Genomic DNA, 19101 nt, shown 5'->3' with positions numbered 1-19101 from the left:
TGAAGAAGTAAAGAAATTTGTCTGCGAGCCTCTATCCTTTGCCGAGGAGGGACATCTGGCATGCCTTTGAAAGGAGGCATGGTATGGAAATAGAACTTGTAACCTCGGTTTATAATGTCCAATACCCATTTGTCCTGGGTGACTAAATGCCAATTTTGCTTGAAAAGAGCCAACTTTCCTCCCAAAGGAGCTGCCAGGCAAGAAGAATCCGGCAGCTGAAAATGTAGGTCATTGGGCCTGTTTACGAAAGGACTGGCCCCTGCCCTCACCAGCAGATTGAGCAGGCGAACTCCATTGTCTCGGCCTGAAAGTACTCTGAGCTCTGCCCCTACCACGCCTAGATCTACCCCTAGACTGAGAATCAGAAGAAGGGTACGTCCACCCCTTAGTAGGCCAATTTCTACTAAACTTTGGAGGTTGTACCTGCAAAAAATCTTTAACAGTCTGCATAGACTTAGCCTTGTCTTCCATTTTCTTTAAGACTGACTCCACAGGAGGACCAAATAAAACTTCAGACTGTAAAGGGGCATCCAGAATTCTAGACTTAACATGCTCCGACAAATTCTGATCCTTAAGCCAGGCGTGCCTACGAATAATAACAGAACCAGTGGCAGCCACCCTAGAAGAAGCCTGTAAAGCATCAAAACCACATTGCAAAGAGTGCTTACCCACTTGTTCAGAAATATGCACTAAATCCTGCAATTCTTTACACTCTATGCCCTCTGCCAAAGCATCCATTTTAGACCTTAGCTGAGAAAGGAGGAAATTCTGATACTTCAACATATGAAACTGGCAGTTCAAAGCTCTCATTGCTAAAGTAGAAGAGGTATATATCTTCTTACCCCATCTATCCAAAGCTCTAGCTTCCTTATCCAGAGGAACCGGATTCTTAACAACAGAGGCTCTTAACACCCTTAGGCCCCTGACTAATAGTTTCTGGGTCCGCCCTAGGACTCTTATACAGATATTTATGAGCCTCAGGCACCCTGTAATACCTGTCCGGTTTAACTGGGGCAGGAGGCACAGAATCTGGATTAAGGGAAGCTTCCGAAAAAACATCTGAAACAACATCCAAAACCGGAGGTATAGCTAAGGGTCTATGCTGTGGTAAAAACAAGAACTCCCCAAGTCTCTTCCGTGAATCAGAGTAATCCTGTCCCTCCCACTGAAAATGCTCCCTCATGGAATGCAGAGTTTCAGAAAATGAAAAATCCTCTGGAGGAGAAGCAGAAGGAGTGGAGTCCTCTGCATCAGAATCAGAATAAGGAGGGAAATCTTGAATGTCTTCAGCAGAAGACTCTGAATCATCTGAGGCCTGCTCCAAACTTTCCAACTCTGGCTCCATCCTGGGCCTTTTATCAGGAGGGGGCATAGAACCTCTAATTAAAGTAATCAAATCCTCTGCCATTTTAAGCATGTGCTTTTTCGGCACAGACCCTGAAGAACCAGAACTGACACCAGAGGAAGGCATGACAGACCTGCCCTTAGCAGGAGCCTTAGAAACAGTAGCAGAAGGCCTAACCACCTTAGGTATGGAAGGGAGAATAGTAACCTGAGAGGCCCCTTCAGCCTGACCTGCCTCCTGAGAGGCCACATCCTGTAAAATCAAAGTTTCCCCCTGGGACTCAACCGAAACTTCAGCCGGATCCACCTGTTCAGCTGTAGCTTCTAAAGGTCCGGAGTCCGAAATGGACGAATCATCCTGCCTAGGCTTTAAAGATTTGTCTTTGCGCTTCTTAGTAGAAGCAGGCGTCGGAACATCTGACGGCATATTATAATTACACCTCTTGCCAAAGACTAACCTAGCGCAATCTAACCTCCATTTTATAGAGCGCTTATTAAACCTAGCACAAAACCGACACCCGACTACGTCGTGCTCCGGTCCCAAACAAGGAATACAAAGCGAGTGGTAATCCCTATGCGGTATCTGTTTCCCACAAGAAATACAATTATTCACTTTTTCTGACATCCGGTAAGTAACTGAGGCAAGAAAAAACAAAATTATTCCCCAACGGGTTACTTAGCCCAACTTGGTATCGGTCTGAAACTCCGAAAACGAAAAATTTCAGAACGCCGAACGGCACTTGCAACGCTGCTTCTGCATCGGACCATGCGGCAAAAAAGACTGAGGATATGACGTCGGTCATGCGCCTTTATACCCTGACGCTCTGATGTCAGATCTAGGCGCCCATGACCGACGTCAGCCTAATACTTTGGTATTCGGGCCGACCGAGGACAGCGGACTACCCATAAGTAAGGACTGCAGCAATGTGAGTTGAAGAACATCTGCTTCTGCTTCAGGCTCCTTGTCAAGAAAGACTGATGTAATGGCGTTGGGTGCCTGTTTTTATACCCCTGACAACCTGACGTCAGTCCTGAAGCGACAGCAACTGACGCAGAAATACTAAATCTCTGGTATTCGGGCCGACTGAGGGCTACCTACAGGCAGATAACCCAAGTGTGATGACTGCAACAGTTACACATGAAGAACATCAGCGGTATGCTCTGTGAGATACACTTGGCACTCAAAACCATTCTGTTGATGTTGCAGAAGAAATTTCAATCCCTAGACCATGTATTTCTGATACCATTAGACCTGCTGATGTGCAGTAACTTCATCAGTACTGGGTCAGAGGATGTCTTGCATGCTAGACACAGGTCAAATCTTAGCAGTCTGTAGGATACAGTAAGGTATTTCAGTGGGCACTCCATTTCTTGCATGTATATGGAGAGATACATGCCAAAGGGAGCATTATATTCAATGCTTAGCCTAATGATGACTGATAAAAGGGGACAATGACATCCCTAGATCTAGACACAATCCTTTTGTTTGTAAGCTGTGCAATACAGGAGGACTTTTTTTTTTACAACAATGGACATATGTTAGTCAAAAGTTAGGTCACTGTCCACATAAGTTCCCAAATCCCTAACGAGTGAGTCAACTCTTAGGGGAATGTTGTCAAAGTGGTAGTTCCCCAGGGCAGATGACTTCCCAAAGGATATGCTAATGCATTTTTTGCATTCAGTTTCAGTCCATGATTTTGGCACTGTTATTTTTTTGGGACAAACCTTTCTGCAGGATGGCCATGTCTTGTGGGGATTCAATGACTGCTCCTAGCTTGCAGTCATCTGCACACTTAATCAGCCAGAGCCCTTTAGTACTGGCTTTTACTTCAGAGAAGCACATTAAGTAGATACCCAACAGGAAATGTTTCAGCACAGAATCCTAGAGGACTCCACAGCTGACTGTTCTGCTTGTAAAAGTAACTTCCCCTTTTTGTTTCCTGCATCCTCTCTGCAAACAACTTAGCAATTCAGTGGATGACACAGGGGTTTATTCCTAGTTTATTTAGCTTTTCTACCAAGGATTCAAGGATTGCATCAAAATCTTTGGCCAGTTCGAGGTATGTGGTGTGTACCATTTTACCTTCATCCATTGCTTTGGTGCCCTTTTCAAAAATGTCCACCAGGTTGACAAAGCATGACCTGCCACTGACAAATCCAAACTGAGAAATGTCCTGTGCATGGAGGTTGCCTATGTCCTTAATAATTAGTTCCATTATAAATCTTTCCATGGCTTTGCACAAGGAGGCTTGTCAGATTTATGGGTCTGTGGAAGGTCCTCCCTTACACACAGGGATGACTGTAGCAAATCCTTTATGGAGGCTGAGGTTGAACAGTGTTGGGGGGGGGGGCAAATTGGGCTTTGTGCTATTTAAGGTGCATCCAGAGACACTGCCAGGACTCATCAATGCAGTATTTTTAGCTTTTGGTAGCACTTATAGGACTACGTCTTGCATGAGGGCAATGTTACAGTTGAATTTATCAGCCAGTAGGTTCAAGATATCTTCAGCCTCAGTATAGGTAACATCGCTCACAATCAGCTTAGCACATTGCTGCACTGCACTTTTGAGATTACAAACATAATTTAAAAAAGTCTAGTGATTGTCTTTGACTTGGTTGTCTGTTTCAGTGATGAGGGCTCTATCATTCTGGGAATTAGTCTTCCTACTTTTGGCTAAAATTCTTCGTCTTTTGTTGTAAAGCTTTTTGATATTATGGTTCTACCATGCTAATTTGTTTCTAAGGTTTGCCCTGCATTTGTTCCTACAGGGTACAGCTGCATCTATGCAACAGTTTACATGCTGGTATAGTGTGGTGCTGTACATTTCCGTGTATTCAGTGGAGTTAAATGGGTTTGGTGGGGATGTGAAGGGTGACAATGTATCATTTAGGAAAAGGTAACTTGTCTTAGAGAAATTTCTAAAGGTACCTTGGGTGTAAGGGATCTCAATTTTATTCCAAAGGAGATGGCTTTATGATCAGACCTGACAAGTGGCTAAGGTATGCAAGGGATGGTGCGATATGTCCCCATATTAGTAAGGACAAGATGCAAGATGTTGTTCCCCCAGTGGGAACTCTGACTAATTGTTCCACGGCATTTGTATTATGAAAAGCCCAGGAATCTCTGTGCTTGTCCACTACTGATGGTGTAGGTTTTTCCAGTCTGTAGCTGGATAGTTTTTGTTTGTTTATTAATAGATTTGTGAAACTGTTGACAACAGAAAAACCTCAGTGGTTTCCTCTTGTTTATGTACTTCTGTTTTGTGCATGGGACCACTAATGTTCTCTACAATCACTGGTCATTTATACAACATTTACATTGACTCACTTTTTCTAATAAGAGCTGAGATTATTTGTTATTCATGCTCGAGCAGTAAGAAACAAACAGAATACATCTGCATCATTAAGAAATAAACACAAGACCAACATAAAATCAACATCACATGAGACTGATGAAAGGAAGACCTGGACCATGTAACCGTGGTACTCATTCACCAGGTCTACTGAACCTACTTTAGCCTCTCCTGGACCAATCCTGACCCAGGTCTGGGGCTGGTGTGGAAATATAGGTTCCCAGTGCAGCATCCTACTGTTGCAGGGAGTGCTTCTGATATGGCCCCATCTTTCTCCAGCCCAAGTGCACACTCATGATAAACCTTTGGGAAGATGTGCAACAGGGTGTGCTGGCCTATCACCTCTCCACAGTGGTGACTCAGCCATTGCCCCTACCTCACTTATACAATGCCCACCTCTGCATTCCCAGCATCCACTAGGGATCTAATGAAAGAAGCCTCCAAGTGCATGCTCATCCTTCTCATGCCAGTGCCTCAGGCACTTGAGCTGTTAATCAAACCCAGACTGCCTATTCCATAGTCAAGGATACATCACTCTACACCACGGCACCGACAATATTAACAACATTCTTTGTTAACTTCTTGGTATACTGTCTTATGAAATGCAACTTTTTAAAATGTTTACCTTTCTGTAATTAAAATAAGGATTTTACTTATTTATGTACACACTTGCATCTAAAAGAGTTATTAATATTCTCTTACCCATGAGCATGTGCCTTCAGTAGATGCTCCATGTTACTTGTAAATAATCTTAATGTATCAGGGTCCCGTTTCGGACCAATTTCAGTTAAAATCAGTGCTTTGGAGAGTTCTGGAATGAAAGTAAAAATAATGTTGTCAGAGCTGAGAAAGGATCAGAGTACATTCATAAACCATAAAATAAGACACAAATGCAGCCATTAAAGACGGATTGCGGATGGAAATCATTATTTGTATCAAACACTCCCTTCAATTTTAATGACTGACACCAATACCTATTCTACCTCTGCTGGCTCCAAAAAAGACAATGAGCCCCACTCTCAAAAGTATTCTGATACCTGCTGAGGTTTTCTTGCAACTTTTCTTTTTAATTAACTGGTATCATAGGGCAGAAATCCTCTCTCTCTTTTGGTGATCCTTCCAACATCACTCAGGTGAACTAACACCAACTCAGGCAGAGTTGTTGACCTGGGTAGCACACTATCAAGTTACATGTGGAGAAGAAGGATTACAAAGTTTCATTATAATAAAAAGCTGTTGTTTCTGCTGCATGTGAGGGAAGTCAAAGCAATGTGATAAAACATTTGCCTCTTGGGCTGTGCTGGAAGTTAATATTGATTTTCAAGATAGAAACCTACCTGTATGTTTTTTGATAAATTTGACAGGGAACTCTACTGCTCCATACCAGAAAAGATTTCTGTGAAATTCTGTAGTAATTTAGTTAGTGTGTTGCATAATCCCCTTACCAGTGGTCCACTTCTTAGACATTTAATTCCTCTGGGAATAATAATATTTTTCTCTCTCTCTCGCTGGCTGAGTAGTCACAAACTAGCTGGATCCTATGAAAACATGAAAGTACTATATAAATCAATATCAAGGATATAAAAGAAAATAATGCAAGCTCTTAAGTCAACTTTTACCAAGCCGTCTACTGCAGGTATAAAAGATACGTAGATTCTGAGCAAAAGGTGTTCAGCCGAAAGTTACAAATGGCAAAATGTAATATCTTAGATATAGCTATATATTCATCAAATAAGAAGCTTAATGGAATCTTTCTAAAAATGATTCTAATAGAAAAATGAGGCAAGAATCCAGCTGATGATTTTTTTTGAGGGATACATGTCAGCACCTGTGGTGCAACAGGTAGCACACATCTTTGGTCCTGGAAGAACAGAAGCCTGGGGGGTTCTATTCCCACTCCAGGTGACTGGATTGCTGACAGTGCAGTGCAGCATTAAGGTGGCAACTCAACTCCACAGTGTTGCTCTCTTCAGATGAGACATAACTTTTTTTAACTTTATCTTTAACTTGTCCCCAGCTGCTGAGCGATCCTGGCCCTAGCGTCTTTGGCTGTATAGTACCTAGCTATACAAATTGCTTATGCTGCAGTGCTCTCAAAAACCTCCTGCCTGAAGACTAAGGACCCCTTCCAGGTTTCCAGCTGCATCTTCTCACTGCCTCCCAACCAGATACCTTCTCTAAGAGGAAGCAAGAAATAGTACCTAGCTATACAAATTGCTTATGCTGCAGTGCTCTCAAAACCTCCTGCCTGAAGACTAAGGACCCCTTCCAGGTTTCCAGCTGCATCTTCTCACTGCCTCCCAACCAGATACCTTCTCTAAGAGGAAGCAAGAAATAGTACCTAGCTATACAAATTGCTTATGCTGCAGTGCTCTCAAAAACCTCCTGCCTGAAGACTAAGGACCCCTTCCAGGTTTCCAGCTGCATCTTCTCACTGCCTCCCAACCAGATACCTTCTCTAAGAGGAAGCAAGAAACAGTACCTAGCTATACAAATTGCTTATGCTGCAGTGCTCTCAAAAACCTCCTGCCTGAAGACTAAGGACCCCTTCCAGGTTTCCAGCTGCATCTTCTCACTGCCTCCCAACCAGATACCTTCTCTAAGAGGAAGCAAGAAATAGTACCTAGCTATACAAATTGCTTATGCTGCAGTGCTCTCAAAAACCTCCTGCCTGAAGACTAAGGACCCCTTCCAGGTTTCCAGCTGCATCTTCTCACTGCCTCCCAACCAGATACCTTCTCTAAGAGGAAGCAAGAAAGTATGTGCTTGCTTACACCTGACAATTAGTCTGTCTGCATCTAGTTTTTCAGGTGGTTTTACAGTACGCTTCCAAGCCAGGATAGCCAGCAGCCTTACCCCTTCCCTATCACATAACCTATTTCCTACCATATGCTAGACCAGACTTTACACTTACTAAACATCTGTTGTAGTACATAATTTGTCCACCAGGTGGCACTCATACCCAATCCTACCTCCATAGGTCTATCCTTCTGACTTACAGTCTAGCTTATCTTACTGCTGAGGTGGCAATCCTGCTAACAATATTACCTGCTTTAGACTCCTAGTTGTACCCCTTTGTTACTAAGTATTTCTCTATTCTCTACTTCCCTCATCTCCACTCTATCCCTCAACTATACCTACCTTCAATAGTCAGTCCTCTGCTGATTGTTTCGATCTGAACTTGTCCTCCTTCTCTTGTCTCTTCCCGCTCCGTTCGCCCTGCGGGCTCACTCCGCTCCCCTACCCTACCCCCAAATCCCACCCACCCCAGGCATCCTAGACTTATAATACCAGACCACACCCTCCTCCACAATCCAACAAATAGAATACTCTCTCCGCCCTTATAACTACACCACACCCACACAGCTCACATCCTATCACTAGCCCACTCCTTCCACTTTAACCTCTCTTATACTCTAACCTTTTCTCACCTTGCTTAAAATTCCCTTACTTATACACTCATGTCTACCACTTCTAGCTCCACACCAACTAAGCTACTACTTACCACCATATTCTTATCTGTTTTAACCTCAGCCTATGTCTTAACCTCTTTTGAACACCAAACTTATTTTCAATATCATTATCCCACCAAACAAACAGCTACACATAGCCACACTTTCAACCATTATAATTTAAATATCTTATCCACACCTACATACATACCAGTAAAGTACCACAGACTGGCACACATTAAATATAATAGCCTTTTACCTAAGAAAGCTCAGTATCAACCTAATAACTTACATTATATTTTGCTTAAACTAAAAAAGAATTCCTTACAAGATGGAGACATCCATCCCAATCCAGGCCCAGCCAATATCCTTTCTACTGAATCTATAACTATTAAACCCTCTATCCCACACACCCAAATCAAACACCCAAATTCACTCCTTATAGCACACCTCAATATACAGAGTGTTAATAACAAAGTTGCCCATCTCCATGCTCTCCTGGATGTACACTCCTTTGACATTCTATGTTTAACAGAGACATAGCTAAAACCAGAAACCCAAGATAATCAAATCCTCCCATCAGGATATAATATACTACGACTAGACCGTTCAAAGAGAAAGGGAGGGGGAGTAGCAATTCTTTTCAAGGATGGATTACAAGTCACTTCTCTACCTTATAACCCGCCAAAAGACAGTAATGCTGAAGTCCTTATTTCTAAAGTACAACTTAATTCTAATAAATCCTTGTACATCTTTTGCATCTACCTACCTCCTGGAAACAATGTATCTAAACTTGAAGATATACTTAATGGGGTATCATCAATCTTCCCACAAGAAACTATAATCCTTGGAGATTTCAATATTGACTGGAGATGTATTGGTACTGACCATCCTATTTCTCACATTAACCTTCATGGTTTCTCACAAACCATCACCTCCCCAACTAGAATTAATAAACTTACCAATAAGGAGAGCACCTTGGACTGGATCCTTATTAATAACTACCACCAAACCTACAAAGTAGGTGTCTTCCCTGATGAAGTAAGTGACCACTCTTTGACCTACATAATCAGGCAAAAGAATGATATCCCACACCAAGCATCATATTGGACAATACGGTCAAACAGTTTAACCAAAGGTTATTCCAAACTGAACTTAGCTCCTGTGATTGGTATCCTCTAAAAACCCTCCATCTTCAAGAGGCTGTTAAACACTTTAACTCTACCTTCTTAAATATCCTTGACCAATATGCACCAAAGCGTACTATCAGAACTAGGTCAAAATCAGCCCCTTGGCTCACTAAAGACACCAGGCAAAAAATGTTACTTAGAAATAAAGCCTGGACTAGGTGGAGGACTACAAAAAACTTATCAGATCAACAAATATTTAAACAAATGAGAAATATGACAAAAAAGCTATACTTTCAGACAAAAAAAACTTTTACTGTAAAATGCAACAAATACACCTAAACAATCCTCAGAAATTCTGGGCAAGTATCAATAGTCTGTTACACCCAGGTCACTGCAGCACACCATCCCCAACTGGAGCTAATCAAGAAACTCCCAACCAAACTGCTAATGCCTTTAATAACTTTTTTACTGAAGCCATCCAATCTCTAGCCAGCCAGCTAAACCCTGACAGCTCTAGCCTCCCTAACCCCATTTCTAGCTCTCTTCCTACCTTCATATTTCAACCCATCTCTACTCATTTTATCTACAAAATAATTCTAAAACTTAAGCCTTGTACACCTTCTGCTGACCAGATTCCAGCACAATATCTGCAAAAAGCAGCTAAAGCAGTAGCTTATCCAATATCAATCCTAATAAACAGAACCATTAATGAGGGAACCATCCCAATCATCTGGAAAATCTCTCACATTATCCCCCTACATAAAGGTGGTAACTCCAATGAATATTCCAACTATCGACCTATAGCCCTACTATCCCCTTTAGCAAAAATAATGGAAAAATGTATTCATCATCAGCTTCTGGACCACCTACTACAACACAACTTACTAGCACAAAGCCAACATGGCTTCAGACCATACCATAGTACCACTACAGCCCTCTTATCCTTCACTGACACCATTTACAGAAATCGCAATAACAATGTTCTCTCTTCAGCTCTATTTATTGATCTATCTAAAGCTTTTGATATGGTTAACCACACATTGCTTATAAACATTCTTAAATCACTTTCACTCGATACTCTAGCTGTACAATGGTTCAGCTCCTACCTTAGCAACCGACAGCAAGCTGTGATGTGGGAAAATAATCTATCATCCCACCTGCCAGTTAAACTAGGTGTTCCCCAGGGCTCTATTCTTGGTCCTCTATTATTCTCCATTTTTATTAATGATCTCTGTAAAGCCACTCCTCATGCTACCTATATACAATATGCAGATGATTCAACAATAATCTGCACAGCCAAATCTTCATCAGAACTACAGTCCTTAACTCAGGAAATGTTTAACACAGTAGAATCATGGTTCTTAAAACGATGCCTCCTCCTGAATCCAAAAAAAACTAAGCTCCTACTTTTTACCCCTACCCGGAAGCATATACCTTTAGATTTCTCTGTTACTTCTAACAATGGTACCGTCATAACCCTTGATGCTACCACCAAGCTCCTAGGAATTACTATAGACAACAACCTCAACTTTGACTCCCATATTAATAACACTATAAAAACAGTCAACAAAAAAATGGGCTCCCTATATAGAGTCAAATCCTTCCTCACTCCTATAGCAAGATCTACTATTGCCCACTCCCATCTAATCTAAACACTACTTTATGCCTCACCAATCTATACTAATCTGTCAAAACATAATTGTTCCAAACTAGCTACATCCTATAACAATATTGCAAGATTTGCCACTGGTAATCCCTATAGAACCCATCACTGTCAGAATCTAAAACAACTAAGATGGCTTGAGCTACAAAATCAGCTTCAATATAGTCAACTTATCATTGCACATAAGATCCTCTACCACCCAAATAATACTCCGATACTTTCAAACATCATTACCCCCTATAAAAATCTTACTAATTTACAATCATCAAATAAATTGTTAGTTAACATTAGTAAGTCAAACAACTTGGCAGGTGACTCTCTGTTCTCAAACACTACTGGGAAAAACTGGAACCTTCTACCTACTGTACTAACTTCTCTTCCTTCTCTACCCCTCTTCAAACAAAAACTGAAAATATTCCTCAGAACAAAATGGCTATGCCCTTGCAACAACCCTGACTAGCTGATTAACTCTACCACATAATATGGGAAAGAGAATTGAGTTCAATGGACTTCCCTGTTGGGCTTCATGGGATTACCTAAAAGGGCAGGATAACCGATCTTATGTTTTCACTCTAGGTGCAGGAGGCATGGAGATTAATCCCTCTTGACACTGTTGTTCTTATTTCATTTGTAAATAGAACTGTTTACTTGTAAGCTACTATGATTGACTCTTTATAAATGTCGTATCCTATAATTTTGTAAATAGTACTCTTTTTCGTTTTTATAAACCATTGTCTTTGATCTATTGTAATTTAGTTACTTACCAGTGTGTTTGATATATTTGTAAAGAATTACTAACCAGTGTGTACCTAAATGTATATCAATATTTTTTGCTCTATGTAAACTTTATTTTATTCTACACTATTTTTACTTTTTTATTTGTTATTGTCCTGGAGCTTTTCTCCCCGGGCCTCTACTGAAAATGGACATATATCCAGTTAGACTAGCCCGGTCAACAAATGTAAAATAAAAATAAAATAAATAACACCGAGATCCCATAACTGTACTCCACAGTTGTCTGTCTTCAGATGAGATGTTATACTGACATCCCATTTGTCTGAGTTGGTGGTAGCTCAGGTGGACATAAAAGACAGCACCCATTGAAAAGTGTATGGGAAGTTCCCCAATGCCATGGCCAAATTTCCCCCTGGTAGAATAAATATCATCACAGGTCTCCCCAGAAAAAGAGGCCACCAGCCTAGTTGGACTAACCCAGTCAACAAAGAACAGACAGACAGATAGATAAATTAATATATATACAAAATAAATAAATACAAATAAAAGTTACAAAATATGTTTTCTTGAGAATGAAACAGTGAGGGTTCATATGAATTTCCTATTCACAGTCCCAGTCAGTTAATGCAAGTATTTTCCCTAAAGAAATTGTGCTGTTTTTTTAGTTAATGGCAACTACCCTAGTTTTAGTATTTTTATGCCATAAAAAGTACAAAACCTATCCAACTGTTCAAAATTGGAATCTAGGTCTTCTTCAGAGTGCATCAACAATACCAACACATCATATAGAAAAACAGAAGCCTTTTTGTCCTCATGCACATCCTGAAACAACACCCTTTATTTATTTTTATTTATTTACATATGCTGACCAGGGTAGAGCACTGATCCAAGTGAACCATTTTCAGGCTCAGACCAGGGTTTATAACTAAAAAACAAAGTAATAAAAATCAAATGATGTAATAAAACTCACAGAAAAAATAGGGTACCCAATTATGTGTAGGGAGATGAGAGTAAGCAAAAAAAAATCTATAATTAAAAGTTATGTTACAATCATGTTGGGTATTTACTGTACATAACCAGGCTATAAGCCATTTAAAAGAAGGTACAGAAATTTGTGAAGAGTGTTACCAATTAGTAAGAGTGTCTATACTACACTAAACACATATGTTACAAACAACATTCCAGCACTTACAATGAGACACATATACTCCTATGGCATGCAATACAAATGACAGCAGGACTGCCTGATAGATTTATCAGGTTTGAAAAGAAGAAACAGAAGAACTGGATTTGGAGTTGGAGAATGGCAATTACCAGGGGTATAATGTCAGAGAGTAAGGAGTGCTGAAAGAGATTTGAATCCCTAAAGTGGGAGACAGGCTTTGAAAGGAGTACTTTAGAATTAAGGGTAAAGGATGACATGACCATGTAGTCATTGGAATTCTGTTTCAAGTGGGATGCATGTATACATGGGTAACATGAATGTCCGAAGGTGGTCAGATTAGGAACTGCAGGAGTGTACAATGCCATGTTGGTGGGAGCAATGACACAGCATAAAGACATATTTGTCTGCTGATAATATCCTGGTGGAAGAGCATTAGCACCCTGTCCCTTTAAAGAGGGACTATGGTCACAAGACGGGGTTTAGCAGATACCTGATGATTTTGCAGAAGTGAGTGCGTGATGTACATGGTGGATATGGGAAAAAGGGTAGCTTATCTGATGGAAGTGTTTATGGCACAGTTACTTTGTGCCTGACTGTAGGGGTAGTGCCTCTGCTCATTTCAAAAGATCTAGAGTACCAATTTTAAATCTTTGGGTATGGCTTCCAATACTTTGAGACTAAGTATACAGGATGCCTGCTCAGTGTATTTCAGGTTGGTAAGAGTAGTACATAGGTGTGGTGTGGACTGAGAAAGAGATCTTGTTTTATAAGGAGGTATGGCTCATTCGGAAATTGTATGAGCAAAAAAAGAGGAAGACTTCTTCTCATGTAAGCATGACTATCAAAGTTTCCAGAAGGACTGCAATTCTTTGAGTTAAAGGCAGTCATTTGGCTTTTGTAACTACTGTTTGTTTGTTTTAACTGTGGAGCTTTTCTCCCCGGGCCTCCGCTGAAAATGGACCTACGTCCAGTCGGACACTCCCGGTCAACAAATATAAATAAATAAATACATTGAAACAAACCAGTCACGAGCGGAACGCTGAAGCTTGCTGTACAAGTGCTGTACAGATGCAGTAACTGTAAACACTATCAGTATACCAATAACACAGTACGATTCAATATTCACAAGCAGGAACTCCTTTATTTAGTTTCAGTAAGCGCTTTCACCCGATATGGGCTTCATCAGACTGTACAGCACTTGTACAGCAAGCTTCAGCGTTCCGCTCGTGACTGGTTTGTTTCATTTTATTATATTTTCGGAACGCTGTACCTCCGGTGGATCCTTTGCTGCTTTTTAAATAAATACATTGTTAAACAGTGACAGTGGCAGTGACATTTCCTTACCGCAGACAGGGTCATGAACTAGTAGATGTTATTGGACATATCTTCGTATGCAAGATAGTTTTTTTTTTTTTTTTTTTTTTGTGAGCCAGAAGAGTGGAAATCCGTATTTTAGCTGGGAGAGAAGGTCTCCTTTCCCTGCTATTCCAAGGGATAAAGAGTGGAAATCCGTATTTTAGCTGGGAGAGAAGGTCTCCTTTCCCTGCTATTCCAAGGGATAAAGAGTGGAAATCCGTATTTTAGCTGGGAGAGAAGGTCTCCTTTCGCTGCTATTCCAAGGGATAGAAAGTGGTAACTTTTTTTCTGGCCTAGAAAATCAGTTAACTTTTGATTTTGTGACTTGAATGTGATGCTGGAAGTTAAGAGAGGGGATCTAAGCTAATACCAAGATATACATAGTGAGGAACTGTTTTGAGTGAGTCTTACAAGTTGTGGGAAATGGACCAGCATCCAGTGTGTTTAAGAGAACTTTTGTGGGATACCAAAACAAAAGTTTTGTTTAATGTTAACAGTTAGGTTATGTGAGGCTAGCCAGTTAATTAGAGAAGGCAGATCATGCGCTAGTTGATCCTTTATGGTGGTTGGTGAGGACCATGTCTGTAAATAACCATGTCATCTGCACACATTATTACTGGAAGGGGGGGGTGTCACATAATATGGGAAAGAGAATTGAGTTCAATGGACTTCCCTGTTCGGCTTCATGGGATTACCTAAAAGGGCAGGATAACCGATCTTATGTTTTCACTCTAGGTGCAGGAGGCATGGAGATTAATCAAATTAGCAAACTCTTTAGTAAACCCAAACACCAACAAACCATGTGCACATAATACCACTCAACACTGTCAAATGTTTTTCAGCATTCATACTCACTATTATCAATTCCATCCACTCCAGCTCAGCACATATTCCTAATAACAGTCTTCAAAATATTTTGGCATGTTTACTGGCCTCCATGACAATCACAATGATCATCCTCATTTAGCTTAATTATTTCTTGGGGTGATGTAATGATTATAACGGACAACATACAGTTGCAATTCAAGCATTTTACCATCCATGGGAATTACTGCTCGTTTCCAAGAATGGGATAATTCTTTACTAAGTTTATCAGATGTTAAACCATTTTCTCTATATTACTCTTCCATAATTCAACAGGTATATCACTAATGGGGGGGGGGTTACCTAATGCTTGCCCTTGAAAAGCTCTCAAACATTATCTTGCATTACTGGATGTATCAAAGTTACTGCCTGTCCATTGTAACTTTTGGCAGCTTCACAATCCCCAGATAATCTTTAACCGTTTTCTCATACTGACCCCAGGCAGTTTCAGCTCTATATGAAATGTGATAAGTCTTTTGGCTAGTCTCTATTTTCACTACATAAGCCTGGTATAATCCACTCTGCTCTGTTGTTACAACACTACTGCTAAAAGTTTCAAAATCAGAGGCATTATGACAGAACATAATTTTTCATAAAAAGAAGTTTATGTCTGCTGTTTTATCTTTTCTATTTCCTCCTGCATATCTACTCCCCATTAAAGGTCTTATTCTCAAATGGCACAGCTAACTTCTTTTATTCTTCAAAGACTCTTGACCTTTAGATCATAAGTTATTCACATATCCAACTCCTACTTCATTTTTTGTGCAAGTCCACCTTTGTTATCAGTAATTGCTGAACTGGATCTAACTTATTTATTCAACCAATCGACAAAAAGTGCACTATTTCAAGTAAAAAGCTGCAAAGCACAATTGCTCTTCCAAGTAAGAGGGTACAAAATGATGAATGCGGCATTCAAATATTGCATGTTCTGATATTATTACAATATGTCTTTTGTTAAATACAAGTGTTAAATTATTACATAAACGTTTTCTACACATGATGTGGATCAAAATTAACTCAAAAAATAAGTACATGACGGTCTTCCTTAAAGCAAAAACATCAGCCAGTCCTACAGTTTTGACATAAATTACTATACATCTGCCTAATCAAGAAATATGAAAAGCTCTCAGAACTTCAAATTTCTGATACATTGTTATTGTGTCCAAGTCCCCTAAATACAAAGCCAAACCCTTCCTAAAATGGCTACCATTCCCTCATTATTACAAAAAATCCCCATAGAGATTACCTACAGGCAAAGGAACAAAGTAAAAAAATTACTTGCATTACTATGATAAACCTAGTAATTCTTGCACAATACTCCTAATTAGCAATTAACTTATCCTCTACATCCAAGGGACAAAAACTGGATACAAGCAACATCGCTCCCCTTTTTATGCAAAAGGAAAGACGGGCACAGTGATCAAACTGCAGACTGGAACTGTGACCGTAAATAATGAGGTGGAAAGTAATTTCACAATTCAAAATAGCAAATATAACTGAACCTTTATAAAAGGATGCTGTACCTGAACATTCTTAAAGAATTGGGTGATATTATTTGTATAGTGAATTTGTGAATGAAGTAGGGCTACAACCTGAAGTAAAAGCAAAGGTTTTGCAAAAATGACAAGGAAAGGATTTATTTGTTTTAATGCATATCATACAGAAAAATTAGGAATATAGCATGGTGTTTTGGAGGTTATGCTAAAAGCATGGAAGGAAATGTTATTAGAAAAATGAGGTATTACAACTTTGTGGAAGTGTTGCGTAATGCCACTTATGAAAAATTTGCACTTGATTTAAATCAGTTTTTTGGGCAAAATTATACACAAAAAAACAGAAAATTTATTACACTTAGTTGCAGGGGGGATTTAAATAGGATTAACACAAATGTTCCTTTTATTTTTATTTTAATTTTTGCTGCCATTAAGTTAAAGGTAATGGTTAGAGAAACATCTAAAATGTTCAGTTAGTATTTTTCGAAGACATTTTTCTGCATTTAGTATGGAATCAGCGGTGCAAAGTACAGTATAAATATAAGTTACTTATTTAGAAGAATTATTAAAACATAAATATAACAAACAGAAAATTATGGTATTAAGTAATTGTAAAGAGATATTTTATAGTAACAGGTTGGAGAAGCTGGATACAAGAATCACAAATTATTTACTGTAGAAAAGGAGGATTCAATGTAAATCAAAACAATAAGATTTTATACAGAGATTATACAATCATATTCCGGTTAAAATAGAGACAAAATATGAAGTAAAAGAGGAAAAAAAATGAAATTTTCAAGGTGGAGATGAGGATGAGATTACTTATTTATACTTTGTAAACCAGGTAAGTGAACTGGTCCAAGGACCCTTTTCAGCCATGACCCAGGCCAATGGCAAAGATGATAACAAGTAAGAAATGCACTTAGGAATATAAAGAAAAAATACTGTTAAGGTACTTTACAAAGAATGCAAGTACAACACATAGCCAAGGTGTGACAGTGAACAGATAAAACAATATTTACAATAATCCATACATTATTAATGCCTAAATGTACAATGTAAACTTCATTATAAACACAGAATTGTATGTACACATATTGTACAGCTCACAGCAGTGTAAGACATTACTACAGTGCAATGGACTAGCAAGGTTTCATGGCTGTAAAAATAAGGGGGGATTACATTTGCATCACTCCTGTTGTCCTAAGGTAGTATTAAAACAAACTACATCTGCAAATTTTGGAATGTGAACCACCAGTACAGTGGAACCTAACAATTAATATAATATTGCACACTTTAGGTGCAACAGAACTGGCAAATGTTAGGTACTGTTAGCTAGGAAAATTGTGGTACTGGAATTAAACAGACTGAATGAAGAAAATGTAGTCAAGGGTATTATAATTTGTTCTGTGAAAACAGCAAAAAATTAGGATTGTAATACAAGGTGCTTGGGATCTGCAGGGTGGGAGATAATTTGAAGTTGCATGTAAAAATGTGTTTTACCTCTAATAATATAGCTACTGTAGTTAAAGTTCAGATGTGGCTTAGGGAGATGGACTACATATCAAACTCTTCTCCCTACAATTCTTTTGAGGTGCAGCAGAAAGTTGAAACAGGCAAAGGAGTGGGAGTTATGCTACTTGCTAGGAAATCTAATGAGCTCCAAGTTTTACTCCCTTGCTAACTTAATCTGACTGCATATGTGCATGTACCTCTTTGGGATACAGCTATATACAGACTACCCAAATCCAAACAAACATCTAGGTAATATTGCTCTTATTCATATTGAAAATGCAAGTAAAGGCTTAACTACAGGAGATTTTAACCTTCTAAAACTAAGACTAAAGTAGGGCTGAAAGTTTTGTCAAATACTAAGTCTACATTTAGTAGATTCTTAGCCAAGGGTAATCTTCGACAGGTAGCCTATAAGCAGACTACGGCAAAAATCATACCGGACATTAAAAACTTATCTCATCAGATAAACGTCAGATCTTTCCACCACTGGAAGGCAGTGATCATTTTACTGTCACTGCCAAACATACACATACAGGGTGCACAAAAGTTAAGAAATAGAAAAACAGCTTTGATTAAAACAAAAACTGACTACATGAATCTAGGGCTTGGGGCACCTTACTTAAAAGCATGTGACATCTGAAATTTATTAAAAGACTCATTGTAGAAGTTCAAAATGAAAATAAAGGGCCTCTGTGACTGGAAGAAGACACGTGAATTCTATGAGTGTTACAGAAAGCTATGTTAGAAGATTAAAGTCAGAAATAAATAACACAAGAAAAATTGGGAATGGAAGAAACAATTATTAAGACAAGAGTTAATGACCTAGATAAAAATTTGAAAGCTAGCACTCAAAGGCACTAGATGCATGATGGTGAAAATCTTACAGGAGATTTAAGAGAGAGTAAGAAAGCCTTTTTTTCAACATCTTGTGAGAGGAAATGGGGATAGGTCATAAATGACCTCTCAAGTATGTTGGTTTATAAATCTTAGGGTAGGAAATTAAACTGCTGTTGTTTTTACTAATTTAATTC

The 19101-nt window shown here is 39.3% G+C and overlaps 1 protein-coding gene across 1 annotated transcript in view; it reads right to left on the bottom strand.

Moving 5' to 3' along the window:
- IMPA2 (inositol monophosphatase 2) overlaps positions 1-19101 on the bottom strand; it is a 691308-nt gene that overhangs the window by 237435 nt on the left and 434772 nt on the right. Inside the window, exon 6 of the mRNA XM_044067365.1 lies at positions 5400-5508. Coding sequence (XP_043923300.1) covers positions 5400-5508 — 109 coding nt within the window. The remainder of the gene's footprint in view (positions 1-5399; positions 5509-19101) is intronic.

Source organism: Protopterus annectens, chromosome 3.part1 (assembly GCF_019279795.1).
Source record: "Protopterus annectens isolate FY-2018-M chromosome 3.part1, PAN1.0, whole genome shotgun sequence".
NCBI lineage: Eukaryota > Metazoa > Chordata > Ceratodontiformes > Protopteridae > Protopterus > Protopterus annectens.
This window is presented reverse-complemented; position numbering and strand designations above follow the sequence as displayed.